Source organism: Heterodontus francisci, chromosome 25, assembly GCF_036365525.1.
Source record: "Heterodontus francisci isolate sHetFra1 chromosome 25, sHetFra1.hap1, whole genome shotgun sequence".
Lineage (NCBI taxonomy): Eukaryota > Metazoa > Chordata > Chondrichthyes > Heterodontiformes > Heterodontidae > Heterodontus > Heterodontus francisci.
The window spans coordinates 33906587-33930780 of record NC_090395.1 but is presented as its reverse complement, the minus strand read 5'-3'; the positions used below and the strand labels follow the sequence as shown (position 1 = coordinate 33930780).

At 42.1% G+C, this 24194-nt stretch overlaps 1 protein-coding gene across 1 annotated transcript in view; it reads right to left on the bottom strand.

Moving 5' to 3' along the window:
• The window catches only part of LOC137384080 (polyglutamylase complex subunit TTLL1-like), a 56263-nt gene that overhangs the window by 12668 nt on the left and 19401 nt on the right, over window positions 1-24194 (bottom strand). The window contains exons 3-6 of the mRNA XM_068057659.1: window positions 15711-15891; window positions 13395-13529; window positions 8176-8284; window positions 1464-1607 (exon numbers count right to left, since the gene is read on the bottom strand). Coding sequence (XP_067913760.1) covers window positions 1464-1607; window positions 8176-8284; window positions 13395-13529; window positions 15711-15891 — 569 coding nt within the window. The remainder of the gene's footprint in view (window positions 1-1463; window positions 1608-8175; window positions 8285-13394; window positions 13530-15710; window positions 15892-24194) is intronic.

The following is a 24194-nucleotide window of genomic DNA, read 5'->3' as shown; positions in this document are numbered from 1 at the left end:
TTTAACACTCTAATTTACTATTTCCTTACATACCCATTTGTCATCATTTGGCCATCAGTTCCAGCAGAAGCACTGCGGCTTTACATTGCACATTAATTCCACAATGAATTTAGATACCACACAAAGAAATTACATTCTGCATATTGGATCTTTAAAAGTTAAGATTTATGCTCATTTTATTAAAGCCAATGCTTTCTAATCATAGTCTTTATTTTGCTCCTGAGTTCCACATCTCTGCCATCTTGCACTGCACTCTAACATATTTTGGAATTAAATAGACTGATTTGAGGCAGGAGCAAAGGCAACATGAGTATTTTTATTTTCTATCTTATATAAAAGCAGATAATAAATAACAGATTATAACCCTCAAAACACACTGAATTTTACTCTTGTGGGTTAAATGGCATTCTCAATCCTTTAAAAAAAAGTGACTTCCAACACTCCTTGTGGCACCACAAATTCCTGAGACTTTTGTGCTGTAAAATGGGCCCTATGATGTAGATGTGCCATTACAATGGCACAAGTCTCCAAGAAATTCTGATCTAATGTGCAGTTTCTTCACTTGAGTCCTTGCATATCTATTTTACTAGATATCATTGGGAACAGAAGTTCAAAACAAGCTTGGCTAGATTTGATGTTAATGCAAACACTAGTCAAACTTGCATGCTTTCTAACAACACTCCTCATTGCAGCCCATCCACACCAGTGATGTTGAGGAGTAGTTTTCTACTCTCGATCAGTCCCCTCAATAAGTGTGTCAGTTTTAGTCACTTTCGCAAGTGTCAAACGGATGTTTTTCCTCTGGTTTATCTTCTACCTCTTCTTAATTTGTATCATTGCTAAATGGAGCAAGTGATCGTAAAGGCAAAATTTAAAAAAACATTTGCAGGATGTTTTTCTTAAAGGAGACAACTAAAAATAAGTCATTTGTGGTGATTTTTCAAAGTCATGATTTAGCACACAATCTGTTTCTGGAGAGGTTTCTTCAAAGATCTAAGAACATTGGCATTTGTTGAGGAATTAAAGTGGACATGCTTGCACAACATCAGCCACAGGGATCACCATGGAACAGTAGTGATGCAGCATGGTGTGCTTTCAGAATGATTAGAACTAAGTTTATTTTAAAACAACTCAGAAAAATATTGCTTCGCATTTATCTGGTGACAGCAGCTACATTCACATTTAGCACACTCTGTTTTTTTCCCTTGACATTGTTGGAGCATGTCCATCTCAAGTCAACAATATAGAAGAACCTTTCAAACACAGTACTCGAACAATAAACACATGCATACCTACTCAAAGTGACTTTCCCTTTACCAAGAAGCACTGATTTTTTTTTTCCAGCTTTTTGCACAGCATATGTCCAGATGCAAGGGGAAAACATGAGGCTTACACCTGAATACAAAGACATGTGGTAAGAAATAGCACTTCCCTTGAAAGAAACCTTTGCTTGATTTACTTACTGCCACAGCTTTCAGCGAGTGAACGACTATCCAGTGAATGTCATCGAAGAGCTTATCAGTCACATCCTTCCCCTGTGTGCTTTCCAGATACAGTCGCAAGTTACTTACTGACCATTTCCCACCATGGATTGGATTATAGTCACCCTGGAAACATAATAATAATATAGATGCATCCCCATGATTTAATAGGCAAATAGACAGGCTGTTGTGATACTGAGCTATACTGGCCAGGAAGGCCCCAGCTTTAGTCTGTGGTCCTTGCCAAGTCAGTAGATATCAGCTGGGACAGTGGTAGGAGCAATGCAACTGGCGTCACTATCCCTGGACTGGGGAGGAGGTATGGAAGAAAAAAAGTAAGTGTTCCACTCCTAATTAGTTAACTAGTGACCCATGGGTGTCTGTTGAGGACAGCATTGGGGTAGGCTGTGATGCCCTCCACAGCCAAATAACCTACCAACACGAGGTATGGCCATTGGGTTGAGGTGTCAGGGCACTGCCAGTGAAGCTGTTCCACTGTATGAGACAGCTTGAGTGAAAATTGTAGGCAAAAACTGCATTTATTTTCCTATGAAGGAGAACACTAATGTTCCTTAAGCGTCAAGTCAACTTTGTAAATCCCGATTATATTGAAGCTCAATTTAGGTGCAGGCTATTTATTTATTCTCATTGTTCTGAAAAGAACTGCCTATCTGTGACAGAAAGATGACCAGCCATTTTATAATTTACAACAGTTTAACAATGATTTTCTTCTATCTACTTCAGTTTCTGTCTTTCATTTCTCCACTGTTCCCTTCATTTTTGTGCAGATGGAGGTGAGGATGTCAGTGAGAAATGAAACATTTTTCCACTTTATGTATTCCCAATGTTCACACCAAGCACTTATGGGCTGGTAAAGCAAGGTCAGCTGCAGGCTAAAGCCCCTTTACGCCTAAACTCGAATTGCAAAAAACACTTCCTAATACACCAGAGTGAACATTTACACTTTGCATCTGCTACCTTGAGGCCTATCTGAACAAGATTATCAATTTGGTGCTGAATGAAAACAAGTATTTCTTTTTCTTTTAGGAACAGGAACAGTATGTTAGGACCAACAGGGCTGTTTTGTACTGTGTTCTTGTCGGTTAAAACTGCCTACATTCACTTCACAAACAACTTTCTAACAGCTAGTAGAGAGAGGAAACTTGTCTAATCATTGTGCCTGCATTTGAACACTGGTTCCGGAAGTAAATGAGCAGCATGCAAACCCACTACACAGCTCAGTTCCACCAGCTTTTATTTGAAAACTGCTGACAACAATATGTAGTTATCTCGACTGGCTAACTGGAAGGATTCAGGAAAGGATAACTTCAGAAACAGTAAGAGAAATGACAAGGCTGTAGAGCAATTTGGGTAAAATAAACACAGAGTGGGTCAGGAAGGAACAGAGAGCTTAACAAAGGTAATAGGACATTAGTGACTAAAGTGACATCAGGAAAAAGAACAGAAGCTAAAGGCATCATATCTGAAGGCATGAAGCATTTGCAACAAAATAGATGAATTAATAGCACAGATAGAAATAAATGAGTTTAATCCAATAACCATTACAGAGACATGGGAGGAAATTTTATGCTCTCCCCACGGCGGGTTTGGAGGAGGGAACAGCATATAATCAGGTGGGATGAGGGTGGGGCAGGGGATCCGTGATCTTTCTGATGAAAGGTCACAAACCTGAAACGTTAACTCTGCTTCTCTCTCCACAGAGCTTCTCTCTCCACAGATGCTGCCAGACCTGCTGAATATTTCCAGCACTTTCTGTTTTTATTTCAGATTTCCAGCATCTGCAGTATTTTGCTTTTATTTTAGGCAACATGCTATTTTAGATTTAGTACTGTGCAATGAGACAGAGTTATTTAATAACCTTGTAATAAAGGAGTCTCTGGGGAAAGAATGATCATAACATGATGACTATTATGAGTTTGCGAGTGATTTAGTTAAATCCGAAACTGGGATCTTAAATCTGAATAAAGCAGTCTACGTAGGTATGAGGGAAGAGTTGGCTAAGGTAGATTGGGAAACTAAATGGAAAGATATGACACTAGATACACAACAGCAAGCATTTAAAGAATGAATTCATAATACACAACTAATACATATTCCCTTAAGAAATAAAAATCCCAGGGGAAAAGTGGATCAACCATGGCTAACAAGAGAAGTTAAAGATAGTCTTAGATTACAGAAGAGGCTCATAATGTTTCCAAAAATAGTGAGCCTGATAGTTTGGAGGATTTTAGAATTCAGCAAAAGAGGACCAAGAGGTTGATAAAGAAAGAGAAAATAGAATGACAGTAAACTAGCCAGAAATATAAAAACACATTGTAAGAGCTTCTGCAAGTATATAAAAAGGAAGAGTATAGTGAAAGTAAATGTGCATCCCTTAGAGGCTGAGACAGGACAAACGGTAATGGGGAATAAGGAAATGACAGAGATGTTAAACAAATATTTTGCATCTGTCTTCATGGTAGATGACGCAAAAAACATTCCAGAAATATTGTGGAACCAAGGTTCTAATGAGAGAGTGAAGAACTTAAGGTAATTAGTATTAGTAAAGGAATAGTACTGGAGAATGTAATGTGACTAAAAGGCAACAAATCCCCTGGACCTGATGGCGTACATCCTAGGGTTTTAAAAGAGGTGGCTACAGAAATAGTGGGCTGAATTTTGTTCTCTTGTCGGAGGAAGGTTCAGTGGCGTGGGAAGGTGGAGAATCTCTGCAGAGCTTTCCACCATAAAACCTGCACCATACTGCATTGTGTCAATTTTGTCAGAGGCAGGGAAGTACTGACGTCGCGAAGCGATGGCATGGTCATTTAAATGTGTGAAATGCTGTTTTAAATAAATTTAAATCTAATTCACTGCAATCCACCAAAGGTTTCTCAATTTTGTGGCTGATGTGTGACACTCACATGCCTTCAGTTTTGAGACTTTGAAAAGCTGGCGCCACTGAGTAAGAATCCTCGGTGCCGTGAAAGGGAAGGTAACCTAACCAGAGTGGCATAGGGGAAGTGAGGTTTACAGTGACCATTGCCGCTATGCCGATTGTCCAAGGCGCTATGTGTAAATAGTGGGCACTCTTCAAGGGGCTTATTGTGAATGAGAGGGATCTCTGCAAGGGGCTTATATGTGAATGGGGGGGATCTCTGCAAGGGGCTTATGTATGAACAGGGGAACTCTGCAGGGGCTCTTGTGTGAATGAGGGGGAACATCAGGTGAAACCGTGAACAGTGCCTCCATTGCCACCCCGTCACATGATTGGAGGAGGGGGCGGAACAGCCACTGCCATTATGCAAAATGGCTGTCCACCACGCAGCCGCTCATGTCGCAAATGGGACCGCTGTCATTTTGCGCACCCACCACCGTGAGGGGCGGCAGGATCATAAAATTCAGCCCAGTGGATGCATTGGATTTGTTCTTCCAGAATTCTCTGGATTCAAGAATGGTCCCCATGGATTGGAAGGTAGAATAGGTAACCCCGCTATACATGAAAGGAGGGAGAGAGAGAAAACAAGGAAATTATAGGTTAGCCTAACTTCAGTGGTAGGGAAAATGCTAGAATCTATTATTAAGGATGTGATAAGGTATGTAGAAAATCATAATATGATTGGGCAGAGTCAACGCAGATTATGAAAGGGAATTAATGTTTGACAAATCTGTTAAGAGTTCTTTGAGGTGGTAACTAGCAAGGTGGATAAGGGGGAAGTAGTGGATGTTGTGTGTTTGGATTCTCAGGATATTGCACAAAAGTAGGGCTCGTAGAATTGAGGGGTCATATATTAGCACAGATTGAAGATTGGTCACCAAAAATGGTGAGGACTAGGCACTTTATATACAATATAAAGTGTTCAGAAAATATAGAGAAGGAAAGAAGGGAGGTTGGGAGACAGTTCTGATTAGGGAAGAAACAGGGATGTCCTTGAGGGGCAAGGACAGAATCCATTTGGTTAGAGTTGCAAATCAAAAAGGGTATAATCAGCTAATAGGGGTATTCTATAGGCCTCCAAATAGTGAGAGAGTGATAGAGGAGCCAATCTGTGGGGCATTATCACAGAGATCTGCAAGAACTATAGAGTGGTGATATTAGGGGACTTTAATTACCCAAATATCGATTTGGATAATGTTAGAGTAAAGGGAAAGGAGGGGGATGATTTCTGAAATGTGTTCTGGAGAACTTCCTTGCTCAGTATGTTCTCAGTCCAACTAGATAGGAGGCATTGCTGGATCTGGTGCTGGGAAATGAGGTGGGCCAAGTGGGGGAGCACTTGGATAAAAACGATCATCATATCATAAGGTTTAGATTCATACTGCAGAATATAAGGTAGAACGACTAGATTGGAAGAGGCTAAATTCAATGTGATGTGAAGGGATCTAGCCAGGACAAAATGGAACCAAAGACTGACAGGAAAATCTGTAATGCAACAACGGGTTATCTTTAAGGAAGAGATGCTTCAGGTACAGGCTAGATACATTCTAACAAAGTAGAAAAGGTAAGGGAACCAAAAACAGGGCTCCATTGATGACAAGGGAGATAGAGATTATGATGAAACAAAAAAAAGGTGTAGGATGCATTTCAGGTGAATTCTTCAAGTGAGAACCAGGCCAAATACAATAAGTTGAGAGGGGAGATGAAGAGGAAAATAAAACTGGCGAAGAGAGAATATGAGAATAGAATGGCAGTCACCAAAAAAGGGAACCCAAAAATGTACAACTGGCATGTAAGAAGTAAGTGAGTGGTAAGAGGTGCAGTGGGGTCTATTAGGTTCAAAGAAGGTAATATATGCTTAGAAGCGCAGGACAAGGCTAGAATACTTAATCCGTACTTCTTATCCGTGTTTCTAAGAGGAATCTGACAAAATATCAGTTGAGGTGGAGAGAGTAGAGCCAATGAATGGGGTAAAAATTGAGGGGGAAGAGGTACTAGAAAGGCTGGCTATGCTTAGGGTTGCTAAAGGAAGTTGAGGTGGAGATAGCGGAAGGGCTTGCCATAATCTACCAATCTTCCCTAGATATGGGGAGGTGCCACAGGATTGGAGAGTGGCAAACGTGACACTCATTCAAGGGTATAACGACAGTCCTAGCAACTACAGGTTGGCCAGTTTAACATCAGTGGTGGGTAGGGTTTTAGAAACAATAGTCATGGAAAAAATAAACAAGCACTGGGAGAGGTTTGAGTTAATTAAGGATGGCCAGCGTGGATTTGTAAAAGGCAGATCATGCTTGATTAATCTAATTGAATTTTCTGATGAAGTAACAAAGCAGGTTGATGAAGGGAATGCGATAGATGCTGTATGTATGGATTTTAAGAAAATGTTTGATAAAGTACCACATAAAAGGCTGGTTAACAAAATTGAGGCTCATGGAACAGGAGGGTCAGTGTCCAATTGGATAAAAAATTGGCTTAAGGACAGAAAACAGCAAGTCATAGTAAATGGTCATTTTTCAGACTGGAGGATAGTAGACAGTGGTGTTCCCCAAGTTCAGTACTAAGGCTATAATGAAAACAAGAAATTCTGGAAATACTCAGCTGGTCTGGCAGCATCTGTGGAGAGAGAAGTAGAGTTAATGTTTCAGGTCAGTGACCCTTCTTCAGAACTGGTTTCTTCAGTTCTGAAGAAGGGTCACTGACCTGAAATGTTAACTCTGCTTCTCTCTCCACAGATGCTGCCAGACCTGCTGAGTATTTCCAGCATTTCTTGTTTTTATTTCAGATTTCCAGCATCCGCAGTATTTTGCTTTTATTTCAGTACTAGGGCCACTGCTCTTTAAAAAAATATAAAACATGGATCTTAGAATTTCAAAATTTGCCTATTAAACCGAAGTTGGAGGAGTGACAAACAGTGACAATGATACAAAGCGCCTGCAACAGAACACAGATAGGCTAGCAGAATAGGTAGACAAGTCGCAGATGGAACTTAATACAGACAAGTGTGAGATGTTGCATTTAGGCAGAAAGGATAGAGTGAGGCAAAATCACTTGATGGCACAGTTCTAAAGGGGGTGCATCTTTGAAGGTGACAGGACCTCTTGAGCGAGTGGTTAGCACAGTATGTAGGATCTTGGGCTTCATAAACAGAGGCATACAGTACAAAAGCAGGGAGGTTATGCTGAACCTTTATAAAGCTCCGGTTAGGCCCCAACTAGCGTATTGCATCCTGTTCCAGTCACCACACTTTAGGAAGGATGTGAGGATCCTGGAGAAAGTACAGGAGAGATTTACCAGAATGGTTCCAGGGATGGACCATTTTAGTTACAAGATTAGGTCGGAGAAACAGGGGTTGTTCTCCCTGGAGCAAAGGAGATTGAGGGGAGAATTGAGAGGTGTACAAGATTAGGACAGGCTTAGATAGGTTAGCCAAGGAAAAACTATTCCCATTAACTGATGGTACAAAGACTAGGGGACACTGATTTAAGGTTTTGGGAAAGTGATGCAGGGGGAATGTGAGGAAGAATGGAATTTTCTACCCCAGAAAGTTGTGGATGCTCAGTTCTTGAATATATTCAAGACCGAGATAAGTAGATTTTTTGGAGACCATCAGGATAGTGCAGGTCGGTGGAGTTGAGGCAGAAGATCAGCCATGATCTTATTGAATTGTGGAGCAGGCTCAAAAGACAGTACGACCTACTCCTGCTCTCCTATTGGCCAATTCATCACTCAGCATGCAGGCCCTAAACTACTTACCCCATGTTTCTGCACAGACACATTTGTGAGGTGTACAAACATGTTATCTAATTCACTGGTGCTTGGAGTGTACTTCATTGTACAAAAACGACAAAATCCCAGCCGATACCTACAGAGGAAATAAACAATGTGATATTGTATTTATCCTGCAAGAGAATGCTTCGTCAACTAAATTTCCATTGTCAGATTTCAGTAGCATGCAGTAATAATCTTACTTTGTCAAATTTATTAGTAAAATCAACATATTATTATAGTAAGCTCTGCAATCTCTGAACACAGTCTATTTTCTGCATTAGACAATTGGGCAAGTTACTTTCACACAACGCCTGGCAGGGAAGATGGCAGCGTAGTAGTAATGTCACTGAATAAAAGGAAAGGAGTAATCTACTCTCAATGAAATTTTACAGATCACAGACCCTTGGATTAATGTTCTAGTCTTGACAGATTTATGAATCAATCAACAAACAATCAATTGTTCAAACCAATCAGCACTCCTTACTTCATAGGAACAGGAGTAAGCCATTCAGCCTATCGAGCCTGTTCTGCCATTCAATACGATCATGGCTGATCTTCCACTTCAATGCCTTTTCCCCACACTATCCTCATATCCCCTATGTCATTTGTATTTAGAAATCTGTCAATCTCTGCTCTAAACATACTTAATGAATGAGCTTCCACAGCCCTCTGGTGTACAGAATTCCAAAGATTCACAACCCTCCGAGTAAAGAAATTTCTCCTCATCTCTGTCATACATGGCGTCCCCCTTACTTTGAAATTGTGTCCCCTGGTTCTAGACTCCCCAATCAGGGGAAACATCTTACCTGCACCTACCCTGTCTATCCCTTTAAGTATTTATTCTTTGAAACTCAGAATACAGGCCCAGTTTCCCCCATCGCTCTTCATAGGACAGTCCCACCATCCTGGGAACAAATCTGGTGAACCTTCGTTGCACTCCCTCTATGGCAATAATATCCTTCCTAAGGTAAGGGGACCAAAACAGCAAACAGTACTCCAGGTGCGGTCTAACCAAGCTTCTATACAATTGAAGCAAGACTTCACCACTCCTGTACTCAAATCCTCTTGCGATAAAGGCCAACATACCATTAGCCTTCTTAATTGCTTGCTGCACCTGCATGTTAGTTTTCAGTGACTTATTGACAAGGACACGCAGGTCCCTTTGTACATCTACACTTTCTAATTTCTTACCATTTAAGAAAAGCTCTGCACATCTGTTCCTCCTACCAAAGTTGATAACCTCACATTTTTCCACATTATATTCCATCTGTCACGTTCTTGCTGACTCACTAAGTCTGTCAAAATCTCCTTGAAGCCGCTTTGCATCTTCCTCACAACACACATTCCCACCTAGTTTTGAGTTTTGTGTCATACGCAAACTTGGAAATACTACATTTGGTCCCCACATCCAAATTATTGATGTATATTGTGAACAGCTGGGGCCCCAAGCACTGATCCACTAATAATAGCCTGCCAACACGAGAATGACCTGTTTATTCCCATCACAGCAAACTGTGTAAAGCTCTGCAATTCAGTCTGAATTCTGTCCATTTAAACAATGTATTTAATCATAGGGGCCGGACTTTCAAAGAGCCATGGGGTTGGGACCCTGTGCGGGCGCTATTTGAAAATTGTGGCCCTGGAGGTCATCTCAGGATTCCGATGCCTCCGGGACAGTTTTGAATTTCCAAAGTGCTAGCATGGGGGAAGGGAAGGGGGAACACACATGCTGCCAATTAATGGCCTAATAAGCTCCTTTAGGAGCTTGTTAAGGGGCTGGGGTTCAGAGAGGCATTAAATTTGAGGGGGCCAACTAGCGCCGGGTCGAGCGCTTTATCTCCATTTGGCATCCATGGCCACTTTCCACCATCTTTATCATCCTGCCCTTTCATGAGCTGCCTGCTCTCCTTGGAAAGGCAGCCGCAGACCCAACATGGCTGCCGCCTGCCTTTGCCACTGGCGCCAGGCAGGCAGCTCCCACCTCCTAGAGGCATTCAGTGTCTCTAATTGGGCACTGAGTTCACCCCCTGCCCAATTAGGGCATTAACATTCAAAGATTACATCACTTGAGCGATGCAGCTGAAGTGCAGGGTCAGAACTCAGATTTCATCAGGGTATCGGGTTCCCGACCCTGCTTTGAAAATCCAGCCCATGATCTACCAGGTGATGATGACTTTTATAATTGCTTGAGCCATGGTTGATTTTTAATTACTTTTAAAATTGTTTTTCAGAAAGCCATAAATAACAGAGAAAAAGATAAATCTGTACAAACATGGAAAATCCTCCATTGTGAAGTTATCCACATGTCTTAAGTCCCTAATATAAGATCCTAGAAGGTGGAGCTCTGCATCAGGAGTCTAAATTCATAAAATCTACAATATGCTGCTGCTGCTGCTATTTTTGTATCACACTGCAAAGTTAAGAGATAGGGTAAGCAATTTTTCTCAATGTGTTATCCCAAAATAATTTTTTGTAATGCTACATGTTGCCCAAGTACTGCAATTTTATACAGCAAGTAGGAAACCAAATGCATGATGATAAATCACTTGACCTGGCACAGGCCAATATTATATTATCGGACAAACCCTTCAGATGGAGAATACCATGGGATTTGAGTAAGTTGGAGTAAACTAATTGCACCAAAAATACAGAAAGAAGCTTTTTTATTCATCTCCATCAATGCACTGATTTCCCTGGATAGCCTCCACTAAACCACAACTTCTAAAATTCTGAAATGATTATTTTGTTTGCTCTATTCAAATTTGTAGTTTTCTCAGAAGTTTTTTTTGAGGAAAAGATTAGCAAGTGTAAAAGTCAAATAAATATTTGCTTGATTATGGTAGATGCTCAAAGGAAGAGTCTTATATTTAAGATCTCTACAACTGTGATTAAACACAAAGGCACAGAAGTAATAAAATTGGCTGAGCGCCAACTCTCAGATACTTCTTCCTGGACCATGACCCCACCACTGAACATCAAGTTGCTGTCCACAGGACTGTCACTGACCTCATCTTCTCCAGAGATCTTCCCTCTACAGCTTCCAGCCTCATAGTCCCGCAACCCCGGACAGCCCATTTCTACCTCCTTCCTAAAATCCACAAACAGGACTGTCCTGTCAGACCCATCGTTTCAGCCTGTTCCTGCCCCACTGAACGTACTTCTTCCTATCCTGACTGTATCTTTTCTCCCCTGGTCCAGTCTCTTCTCACCTACATCCATGACTCTCCTGACGCCCTACGTCATTTTCACAATTTCCAGTTTCCTGGCCCTAACCGCCTCCTCTTCACTATGGACATCCAATCTCTCTACACCTCCATTCCCACCAGGACGGTTTGAGGGCTCTCCATTTCTTCCTTGAAAAGAGGCCCAACCAGTCCCCATCCACTGCCACCATCCTCCGCCTGGCCGAACTTGTTCTCACATTGAACAACTTCTCCTTCAACTTCACTCACTTCCTTCAAGTAAAAGGTATTGCTAAGGGTACCCGCAAAGGGTCTGAGTTATGCCTGTCTTTTTGTGGGAAATGTCGCACATTCCTTGTTCCAGTCCTACTCAGGGCCCCTCCCCCAGCTCTTTTGATGACTGTATCGGTGCCGTTTCCTGCTCCTTCCCTGAACTGGAAAACTTTATCAACTTTGCTTCCAATTTCCACCCTTCCCTCACCTTCCCTTCCCTCCCAGAACCGCGACAGGGTTCCCTTTCTCCTCACTTTCCACCGCACCAGCCTCCACATCCAAAGGATCATCTCTGACACTACCCTTCTCTTCCTCGACTTCTCTGTCTCCATCTCTGGGGATAGGCGGTCTACTAATATTCATTATAAGCCCACCGACTCCCACAGCTACCTCGACTACACTTCTTCACACCCTGCCTCCTGTAAGGACTCCATCCATTCTCCCAGTTTCTCTGTCTCTGACGCGTCTGCTCTGATGATGTAACTTTCCACAACAGCACTTCTGATATGTCTTCTTTTTTCCACAACCGAGGATTTCCCCAACCCCCAACTGCAGTTGACAGGGCCCTCAACCGTGTCCGGCCCATTTCCTGCACCTCTGCTCTCACCCCTTCCCTTCCCTCCCAGAACCGCGACAGGGTTCCCTTTCTCCTCACTTTCCACCGCACCAGCCTCCACATCCAAAGGACCATCCTCCACCATTTCCGCCACATCCAGCGTGATGCCACTACCAAAAGCATTCTCCTCTCCCCTCCCCTGTCAGCATTCCAAAGGGATCGTTCCCTCTGTGACACCCTGGTCCACTCCTCCATTACCCATGACACCTCATTCCCTTCCGATTGTTACCTTCCGATGCAACTGCAGGAGGTGTAATACCTGTCCCTTTACCTCCTCCGTCCTCACTATCCAAGGCCCCAAACACTCCTTGCAGGCAAAGCAGCGATTTACTTGTACTTCTTTCAATTTAATATACTGTATTCGCTGCTCACAATGCGGTCACCTCTACCTTGGGGAGACCAAACGCAGATTGGGTGACCGCTTTACGGAACACCTTCGCTCAGTCCGAAAACATGACCCCGAGCTTCCTGTCGCTTGCCATTTCAACACTCCCCCCTGCTCTCATGCCCACATCTCTGTCCTGGGCTTGCTGCAGTGTTCTAGTGAACATCAACGCCATCTTGAGGAACAGCATCGCATTTACCAATTAGGCACACCACAGCCTACCGGGCTGAACATTGAGTTCAATAATTTCAGAGTATGACTGGCCCACCTGTTTTTATTTTTTATTTTTATTTTAATTTTATTTTAGTTTGTTTCATCATTTTTTTCAGCCATGTGCCTGCCCACTATTTTTTTTTTCATATTTATTCTTTTGGCCAGGGCTGTTCATTATCCCGTCATTTAACACCCTCTCTGCACTAACGCTTTGTTTTTCACCACACCATTAACACACCCTTTGCCTCTGTTCCATGACCTTCCGGTCAGTTATTCTCTGTGACCCTCTGTCCTATCAACACCTTCCCTTTTGTTATCTTTTGCCCCACCCCCACTTTATTTGCTTAAAACCTATTACATTTCTAATTTTTGCCAGTTCTGATGAAAGGTCACTGACCTGAAAAGTTAACTCTGCTTCTCTCCACAGATGCTGCCAGACTTGCTGAGTATTTCCAGCATTTTTTTAAATTTCAGATTTCCAGCATGTGCAGCATTTTGCTTTTATTATAATAAAATTGAATATTTTCACACTTACATATAACATTTTAATGGTCGATAGGAGGTCACCAACACATACAAGCGTAAATCGAACTTCTTTCCACCGATCAGCAGTGGGTTATCTATGTATAATGAAATGACATATGCCTCCTTTCCAGCAGGAGATATAAACCTGCAAATGAATGAAGGTTAATCGGCTTGCATCTTTTCTGTTCACAATTCTAAAACTACGTTAAGGAGTAACAAGCATGTCAAAGCAAAAATCTGCACTTGCAACCTCTGTTTAGTCTATTTCCTTACCTTATCTCTTAGTTTTGAGGCAGATTCCACAGATCCGCAATACACAAACTATAAAAATACCTCGAGAGAGATAATGCAGCAAACTGACTCAGTTACAGCAGAGACTTGTCCCATTTCCCATTCCTATTTCTCATATTAAGCAGTAAATCAGTATCAAATCGAAACTGCCTGCAGCTAATCCTTTGGCAGTTTATAAAAAGACATTCGTATTGAAAGACTCTTCTGAAAAGGAAAAAGAACATATGCAGCTCCTATTATAATATTTAAGATTATGTGCTAATGCATACATTGCCACATAATAAAACCAGTTCCAAGCTGGGATCAGTTTAGAGACTGTTACTTTCATATTAACTTAAATTTAACAATTATTTTTTATTTCATGACCTCAGTCTTGTTTGAATGGCTATGCATGTGAATTTCTCTCCATTTAAATATAAAAGTGCCACAATGCTGCAATATGAGACTGTGCATCTATGATCCTCCACACAGAATGTTACCAATCTCACCTGCACTGTCTGGCATGGTGATGAACTAGTAGGGGTCGAAGCACTTCTCCACAGGCAGAAAAATCATCCTAACTATCTCCTGGCCATTGATTTCATAGCAGGCAGCCGGAAGATGGCCATTCCATCAGCCTCTTGGCTAGGGATGAGGTATGGCATGGAGCCATCCACGGGACAGAAAGCAAGCAAAATAATGGCATTTAAAGAATCACCTCCAGAAAAGAAAGTCTTTGGTGTAAGCCATTCCCGATTATGAATGGTGCATTAGGATACAAAAAACCAATACAGTAAATACAAAAAAATTATAATTAAAACTCAAATTTTAGAATTTAACATACAAATCTTAAAATATTAAAGTATATGCCAGACCCACAAACTGTATTGATTTAATTAAAATGAAACCCACGTTTGAAATTTTAAACTTAGAATGTTGTTGTACCCATTTCAAGCTCAACAAAAATTTGTGCCAATGAGAAAAACTTCTGAATCAAGATTTAAAATTTAATTCAAATGAATATACATTATACAAAGTGGCTTGCATCTTGGGAGTTTGTTTTATGTCACAAACTATTCTAGCTTTACTCTAGTGCTTTAGAACATTGTATTTATTTTTTAACAGGACTACTGTCATTCCCTGGCAGCCATCTGATCCACATCTACATTTTATTTCTTTAGGCCAGATGGGAGACCAGCAGCAACCAAGTAAAGCCTGCTCTGTGCAGCAAGTAACAGGTAAGTGTGGAGATTAACTTCGCCACTGGGAAATCCTTTTTGTTTGATCAATCTCCAATTCACCTACTGGTCCGTACATTGAAAAAGTTAGAAAAGGGCAATCCTCTTAGCAACTGCTATAATATGCTGGCTGCAGGTATTTTGAAACAGTATTACAACAGGTACCCTGCAGAAGGCAGTGAAATCTCAAGGATTCCAATCTATGGCAAATAGGTTTAAATTTTCATTGATTCCCTTTCAGTTCTATGTGCATGAGCCTAGTAACCCTTTGAAGCCTAGTATTTTACTAGTTCAAGAAATAAAAAGAAATACAGTAGGATATGGTTTTTATATCCAAGATTACCCACATGGCAAGGTGCAGATGTCAGCAAAGTGGCAACAGAAAGGAAATGAATCGAGCTACAACAGCTTCCATGCAGGAAGATACAAAAATGTAAACAAACAACTAGAGACCAACACATCCCAAGTCACTTTCATGGATCTTCTACTGACTGGTTATAGGCCGCCACTGGCAGAGGCCTGAGAACAGATTGTGTGTCCATCTCTCTGGAGGAGTGGATAAGGGTGGCTCAGGAGGTGGCATTCTACTTATAGGGATAGAAAATAAATTAATGGAGTATGAAAGATTTGAAATTAACTGAAGATTTTTTGGCTCTCCACATTTCTGACTAGAACTTTCTGCAAGATTTGAAATGATTAAATCTTTGAGCATTGTGAGGGTGTTAACCAGTCCACTATCTGCTCCTTTTATGGGTGCTGATCAGTTCCTTCTGTTACCATTAATACCAGCAGAACATTAAAAACAAAGTCATTCTTACGTAGTAGTTCTGCTATCACGTGACCACTTCTTGATCTGGGAGAGTTTATTGATGAGGAAAATTCCCTTGCCTTGAGCTTTTCCACATGGTTTCATTATCCATGTGCTAGTTGGATTCTTCCGGAATTCCTCAACAAACAAATTGTAATCGCCAGGCAGCATGAACGTGACCGGGATAAAATCTGAAAAAGTTTAACATTTGATAAGGGTGAGGCTCTGAAGTCCTCTGCTCTCCCTTTTCTTACCTCAAGTCAAAGTGGATTTAGACTACAGGAATTTATACCTCTCTAAAATGATTTAACTGCTTCCAATAAAAGCAACTCAATTTATGCTGGTTTCTGCTGACTCAAATTTCCACTGTGGGTAGATTTGGTTAGAACAGGAGAACTGTGGAGATACCTGCTGTGATGGAGTCCACGTGTGCAGATTGCTATCTGAACAGCTGATTTGTTGAATTTACCGTTAGGTGCACTGCCTGGTTTCAAAGCTTGCCTTTCTGAGGCAGTCCTTTACTAAAAGCTTCAGAGTTCTTGGGAAATCAGAACTGGATGGAACCAGGAAAAACAAACAGTGATATGATCAGAGGTGTGAGCAGAGACATGTGACTGGAACTCAGGTTTCAGTTTATAAAATTATAGACCATAGTGTTGAAGCAAGTAGCAAGATGTTGTTTTTAAAAGACAAGCTGCTATGATTGGACATGTTTTCTGGGAGCTAGCCCTTGGCAAATATGAGTTGCTACAGCTGTTTTTGGTGCCTTAAAGAGTTACCAGTGGAACCATCCCATAAAGACTGTTGTGAGCAGGACCGAGGACATTCGAGAGGTGACAAGACCGAAAGATTGAAGGGAAGGCTGCAACGCACACTGTCGACGAGGTAGCATCACATCTGTGTCTGCATCATGGAAGACGGGATCTAGAGATCGACCTGAAAAGTTCAGAGATCTGAAGCATTCTGTGGCCGTAACTGGTGCTATCTTTGCTGAGAGGACGGCCCAGTAGTCAGGAGATCTATCTTTGTTGCATCCAATAATTGATGTGCAATTTTTTAAAGCTATATAAATCAAGCATAATTTAACTGCTGGTTCATGTTTAATTTATGCTGGTTTTGGTTTGAGTGTTAAAGTCAAATTTATAAAAGTGAAACCTTGTCCATTTGTTTTTTTTCCTAAATTGGGGTCGGTCAATAGATTTTTGTTTTGTTTGTGATCTCTGCGGAGATCATAATGCATAGTTTCTCCCAAATTGCAAATGCCATACTTATACTACTATGCATGCACGACTTTACTGTCTCTGAAGTCAGGGGAAAGTGCCCATACTCGGAAGACTGTTATTAGAAATTCCCTATTTTTGTTTTGTCAGTGTATGCCTAAAGTGGCAGACTGGAGGGATACTTGTTTGATTGCTACCAAACTGAAGCAGATGAACCCATGAAGCCATTTGACATCTATCAAAGAGGCAAGACACACAAGACTATTTTGTTGAGGATGAAATGTGGTGTTGAACCATAATCATGCTGCATTGGATGTCCCTGATTGATTGATAACATTTAATTGGAGAGTAAGACCTGACTGCAATAAAAAAAATGCTGGAAATGCTCAGCAGATCTGGCAGCTGAATTAATGTGTCAAGTCAATGACCTTTCATCAAAGTCCTGACAAAAGGTCATCTACCTCAATGTTAATTCTATTTTTGTCTTCACAGATGCAGGCCCGCTGAGTATTTCCAGCGATTTCTGTTTTCATTTCAGATTTCCAGCATTTGCAATGTTTTGCTTTTGTAGATCTGACTACAAGGTCTTTGCTCTCCATCTGCCTCCATACAGTGCCATGGTATCAACAGGCTGAACCTCACTCAGTGCCTGACTCTCACTATGCAAGATTGATCTGTAAATATGATTCCAGACCCACAGCAATGTGGTTGACTCTTAACTGCCCGCTGAAATAACCTAGCAAGCCATTCAGTTGTACAAAAGCCACTGTACAAAAGTTGAAAAGAAATAAAACTGTATGGAATACCCGGCATCGACCTAGGCACCAGAATCGGTAACGGCAAACCAGCCCTGTGACTATACAAAGTCCTCCTTACTAACACCTGGGGGCTTGTCCAAAATTGGGAGAGCTGTTCCACAGACTAGTCAAGCAACAGCCTTACAGTCATACTCAAAGAAACATACCTTACATCCAGTGTCCCAGACACCAATATCACTATTCCTGGGTATGTCATGTCCAACTGGCAGGACAGACTCACCAAAGGTGGTAGCACAGTAGTATACAAGCGGGAGTGAGTTACCCTGGGAGTCCTCAACGTTGACTCCGGATCCCATGAAGTCTCATGGCATCAGGTCAAAGATAGGCAAAGAAACCTCCTGCTGACTACCACTTACCACCCTCCCTCAGCTGATAAATCAGTACTCCTCCTCAAGGTTGAAAAACACTTGGAAGAAGCACGGAGGGTGGAAAGGGCGCACAATGTATTCTCGGTGGGGACTTCAATGTTCATCACCAAGAGTGGCTCAGTAACATCACGACTGACCGAGCTGGCCGGATCCTAAAGGACATAATTGCCAGACTGGGCCTGCGGCAGGTGTTGAGGGAACCAACAGGAGAGAAAAACCTACTAGATCTTGTCCCCACCAATCTAACTGTCACAGATACATCTATCCATGATAGGATTGGTAGGAGTGACCACTGCACAATCCTTGTGAAAACAAAATCCCGTCTTCACAATGAGGATACCGTCCATTGTGCTGTGTGGCACTACCACCATGCTAAATGGGACAGATTCAGAACATATCTGGAAGCTTAAAATTGGGCATGCACAAAGCACTGTGGGCCATCAGCAGCATCAGAATTGTATTCAATCACAATCTGTAACCTCATGGCCCGGCATATCCCTCACTCTATCATTACCATCAAGCCAAGAGATCAACCCTTCTTCAATGAGGAGTGCAGGAGCAGCACCAGGCATACCTAAAAATGACATGTCAACCTGGTGAAGCTACAACACAAGACTACTTGCATGCCAAACAGCAGAAGCAGCATGCAATAAACAGAGCTAAGCGATCCCACAACCAATGGATCAGATCAAAGCTCTGCAGTCCTATCACATCCAATCGTGTATGGTGACAGACAAATAAACAACTAACAGGAGGAGGTGGCTCCACAAATATCCCCATTCTCAATGATGGGGGAGTTCAACAAATCAGTGCAAAAGAAAACCCTGAAGCATTTACGAACCTCTTCATCCAGAAGTGCTGAGTGGATGAACTATCTCGGCCTCCTCCTGAGGTCCCCAATATCACAGATGCCAGTCTTCAGTCAATTCAATTCACTCCACGTAATATCAAGAAACAGATGAAGGCACTGGATACTGCAAAGGCTATTGGTCCTGACAACATCCCGGCTGTAGTACTGAAGACTTGTGCTGCAGAACTAGCCACAGCCCAAGCCAAGCTGTTGCAGTACAACTACAACACTGGCATCTACCTGACAATGTAGAAAATTGCTCAGGTACGTCCTGTCCACAAAATGCAGGCCAAATCTAATCCAGCCTATTACCGCCCCATCAGTCTACTCTCGATCATATGAATTAGGAGTAGGAGTAGGTCACACGGCCCCTCGAGCCTGCTCCACCATTAAATAAGATCATGGCTCATCTGATTGCAACCTCTACTCCACATTCCCGCCTACCCCAATAACCATTCACTCCCTTGCTTAGCAAGAATCTATCTACGTCTGCCTTAAAAATATTTAAAGACTCTGCTTCTACTACCTTTTGAGGAAGAGAGTTCCAAAGACTCACAACCCTCAGAGAAAACATTTCCCCTAATTTCTGTCTTAAATGGGCGACCCCTTATTTTCAAATAGATCTAGATTCTCCTACAAGGGGAAACATCCTTTCCACATCCACTCAAGATCTTATATGTTTCTATCAAGTCACCTTTTACTCTCCTAAACTCCAGCAGATACAAGCCCAACCTTTCCGCATAAGACAACCCGCCCATTCCAGCTATTAGTCTAGTAAACCTTCTCTGAACTGCTTCCAACACATTTACATCCTTCCTTAAATAAGGAGACCAATACTGTACACGGGTACTCCAGATGTGGTCTCACCAATGCCCTGTGTGGCTGAAGCATAACCACAGAACCATAGAAAAATTACAGCACAGAAGGAGGCCATTCAGCCCGCCGTGTCCGTGCCAGCCGAGAAGGAAAAAAAATAAAAACTAGCCACCCAATCTAATCTCACCTTCTGGTACCTGGTCCATAGCCTTGCAGCTTACAGCACTTCAGGTGCATGTCCAAGTACCTTTTAAAAGAATTGAGGGATTCTGCTTCCACCATTGTTCCTGGCAGTGAATTCCAGACACCCACCACCCTCTGGGTAAAAATGTTTCTCCTCATGTCCCTACTAATCCTTCTACCCATCACCTTAAATCTGTGCCCCCTGATAATTGATCTCTCCACTATGGGAAAACAGGTCCTTCCTGTCTACTCTATCTAGGCCCCTCAATTTTGTACACCTCAATTAAGTTACCCCTCAGCCTCCTCCGTTCTAAGGAAAACAACCCTAGCCTATCCAATCTTTCTTCATAGCTGCAACTTTCAAACCCTGGCAACATTCTTGTAAATCTGCTCTGCACTCTCTCCAAAGCAATTATGTCCTTTCTGTAATGTGGTGACCAGAACGGTACGCAGTCCTCCAACTGTGGCCTAACCAGCGTTTTATACAGTTCCAGCATTACATCCGTGCTTTTGAATTCTATACCTCCATACAACTGTGTTCAATTCCCCTCGCATTAAATGATAATATTCTATTAGCTTTCCTAATTACTTGCGGAACCTGCAGACTAACCTTTTGCTATTCATGCACTAGGACACCCAAATCCCTCTGCATCTCAGAGCTCTGTAATCTCTCACCACTTAGATAATATGCTTCTTTTTTATTCTTCCTGCCAAAATGGACAATTTCACATTTTCCCACATTATACTCCATTTGCCAGATCTTTGCCCATTCAATTAACCTATCTATATCCCTTTGTGGCCTCCTTATGTCCTCTTCACAATTTACTTTCCTGTCTATCATTGCGTTATCAGCAAATTTAGCAACCATACCTTCAGTCCCTTCATCCAAGTCATTTATATAAATTGCAAAACTCTGAGGCCCCAGCACTGATCCCTGTGGCACACCACTCGTTACATCTTCCCAACCAGAAAATGACCAATTTATACCTACTGTTTCCTGTTAGCTAGCCAATCTTCTGTTCATGCCAATATGTTACCTCCTACAGCATGAGCTTTTATTTTCCTCGATCACCTTTGATGTGGCACTTTATCAAATGCCTTCTGGAAATCTAAGTACAGTACATCCACCGGTTCCCCTTTATCCACAGCACATGATCCTTCTTCAAAGAATTTGAATAAATTGGTTAAACATGATTTCCCTTTCACAAAACCATGTTGACTCTGCCTGATTACCTTGAATCTTTCTAAGTGCCCTGCTATAATAGCTTCTAACATTTCCCTAAGACAGATGTTAAGCTAACTGGCCTATAGTTTCCAGCTTTCTGTCTCTTTCCCTAATGGAACCTTCCCCGAATCTAGGGAAATTTGGAAAATTAAAAATAACACATCAACTATCTCACTAGCCACTTCTTTTCAGACCCTTGGATGAAGTCCATCAGGGTCTGGGTATTTGTCAGCCTGCAGCTCCAACAATTTGTTCAGTTCCACTTCCCTGGTGATTGTAGTTTTCTTGAGTTCCGCCCTCCCTTCCATTTCCTGATTACAGCTATTTCTGGGATGTTACTTGTATCCTCTATAGCGAAGACTGATGCAAAATACCGGTTCAATTCATCAGCAAAGTGATGGAAGGTGCCGTTGACAGTGCTATCAAGTACCACTTGAACAGCAACATCCTGCTCGCTGATGCTCAGTTTGAGTTCCACCAGGGCCATTAAGCTCATGACCTCATTATAGTCTGATCCAAAAGTGGACATCAGAGCTGAACTAAAGAGGTGAGGTGAGAGTGATTGTTGTTGATATCAAGGTAGTATTTGACCGAGTGTGGCATCAAGGAGCCCTAGCTAAATTGAAGTCAGTGGGTATCGGGTGAAAACTCTCCAAAGGTTGGAGTCATAACTAGCACAAAAGGAAGATGGTTGTGGTTGTTGAAGGCCAATCATCTCAGTCCCAGGACATCACTGCAGTAGTTCCTCAAGGTAGTGTCCTAGTCCCAAACATTTTCAGCTGCTTCATCAATGGCCTTCCCTCCATCATAAGGTCAGAAGTGGAGATGTTCGCTGATGACTGCACAACGTTCAATACCATTCTCAACTCCTCAGATACTGAAGCAGTCCGCGTCGATGTATAGCAACACCTGGACAACATTCAGGCATGGGCTGATAAGCAGCAAGTAACATTCGCGCCAAACAAGTGCCAGGCAATGACCATCTCCAACAAGAGAGAATCTAACCATCTCCGCTTGACAGTCATCGGCATTACCATCGCTGAATCCCCCACAATCAACATCCTGCGGGTTACCATAGACCAGAAACCGAATTGGACCAGCCATATAAATACTGTGGCTACAAGAGCAGATGAGAGGCCGGGAATTCTGCAGCAAGTAACCCACCTCCTGACTCCCCAGAGGCTGTCCACCATCTATAAGGTAAAAGTCAGGAGCGTGATGGAATACTTTCCACTTGGCTGGATGAGTGCGACTCCAACAACTCTCAGGAAGCTCGACACAATCCAGGAGAAAATAGCTCACTTGATCGGCACACCATCCACCACTTTAAACATTCACTCCCTCCACTACCAATGCACAGTCGCAGCAGTGTGTACCATGTACAAGATGCACTGCAGCAACTAAGCTTGCCTCCTTTGACAGCACCTTCCAAACTTGCGACCTCTTACACCTGGAAGGACAAGGGCAGCAGACACGTGCGAACACCACCATCTGCAAGTTCTCCTCCAAGCCACACACCATCCTAACTTGGAACTATATCGCCGTTCCTTCATGTCGCTGAATCAAAATCCTGGAACTTCCCCCCAACAGCACTGTGGGTGTACTCGCACCAGATAGACTGCAGCAATTCAAGAAGACAGCTCACTACCACCTTCTCAAGGGCAATTAGGGATGGGGAACCATTGCTGGCCTTGCCAGCAATGCCAACATCCCATGAAACAAATAAAAAATACAAACCGTGCAGAAAACACTTTTGTCAAATCTACCTGCTGGACAGCTCTTTGGCCACCTACCCTCAATTTCCTCCAATGCCTGCTTGGGACTTCCAAATGTGATGCATTTTGGGACATTTAACTACAAAGATGCTATATAAATCTGTTATTGTTAAGAATAAAAAGAGAGGAAAATTTAGATTGTATGGATCTGGGAGATTCATATGTTTCACCAAGTATAGTTTTGTTCTTAAACACTTGTTAAAAAATGTGAAATGTTGTAAGTGATCTCCATGCAACATTTAACACAGGTGGGAGAAAATTCTGCTCCAGGACAAGCAGTGCAGGAAAAGGGAAGGGCACGTTTTTTTTTGATTGTGCGTATCCAAAATTCCAAGTCCAAGGCCTGACATAGGTTCAGTTATTGTGCACAAAAAGAGACACAGAATTTGACTAAATTAGCATGCTGTTCAGACAATTATTCAAAACAATGATTGAGATATCAAACAAACCACAGGTAATGCTGGTGTGCAAAATTCTAATGTCACAGTTATGCAGTTCTAAGGAATTAGTTAAGGACTATTGTTGGGATAGGGGTGGGGGAGCTTAACCCTGCATCTAACCCAGAATTGTTTGATGCATATAATGGGTGGGACAAGTTAAAACAGTTCTACTCTCCAGTACAAACATTGTCACCTTTAAGAAAAGGGAATGGAAGCATCTATTATATATTTGCTATCATAATAACACGTGCCACATGATTTTAAAAAGGTGCCTGGAAGCCACTGAGATTCTCCCCATAATTGACATCTCTGGTGTAGCCTAGCAGATATAGGTATAATACTTGAGGGACTCCAATATAATTTAAAACAAATAAATTCAACTGAAATTCAGTGTTTCAATTAAAAAAGGAAAACATTTTGAATACAAAGGTACTCGACTATATTTTCATTTTAAATAGAGTATTACGAGATGTGTATTTTTGAACACATGACTGATGTCACTTAGTAGCCTCAATTCCTTCCTTTGCTAACACTCACCTTCAACTAACTGTTCAACAACTTATACAGTATCTTTAATGCAGTAAATGTCAGTGTACACAGACAGTGCTTGGAAGGACAAATGACCATTCCCCGACACATTCAACCCACAGTGGACCTTGATCACTAGGTATTGTGTGTAAGAGGAGCATTCCAAGCCCTGCTAAGATTATACAATCCACACAGCCAAGACATGGTCAGACCAGTTAGTCACATGACTAACCTGCTTGGCAACCTGGGTTTTTCTGAATGGTACAGAAAG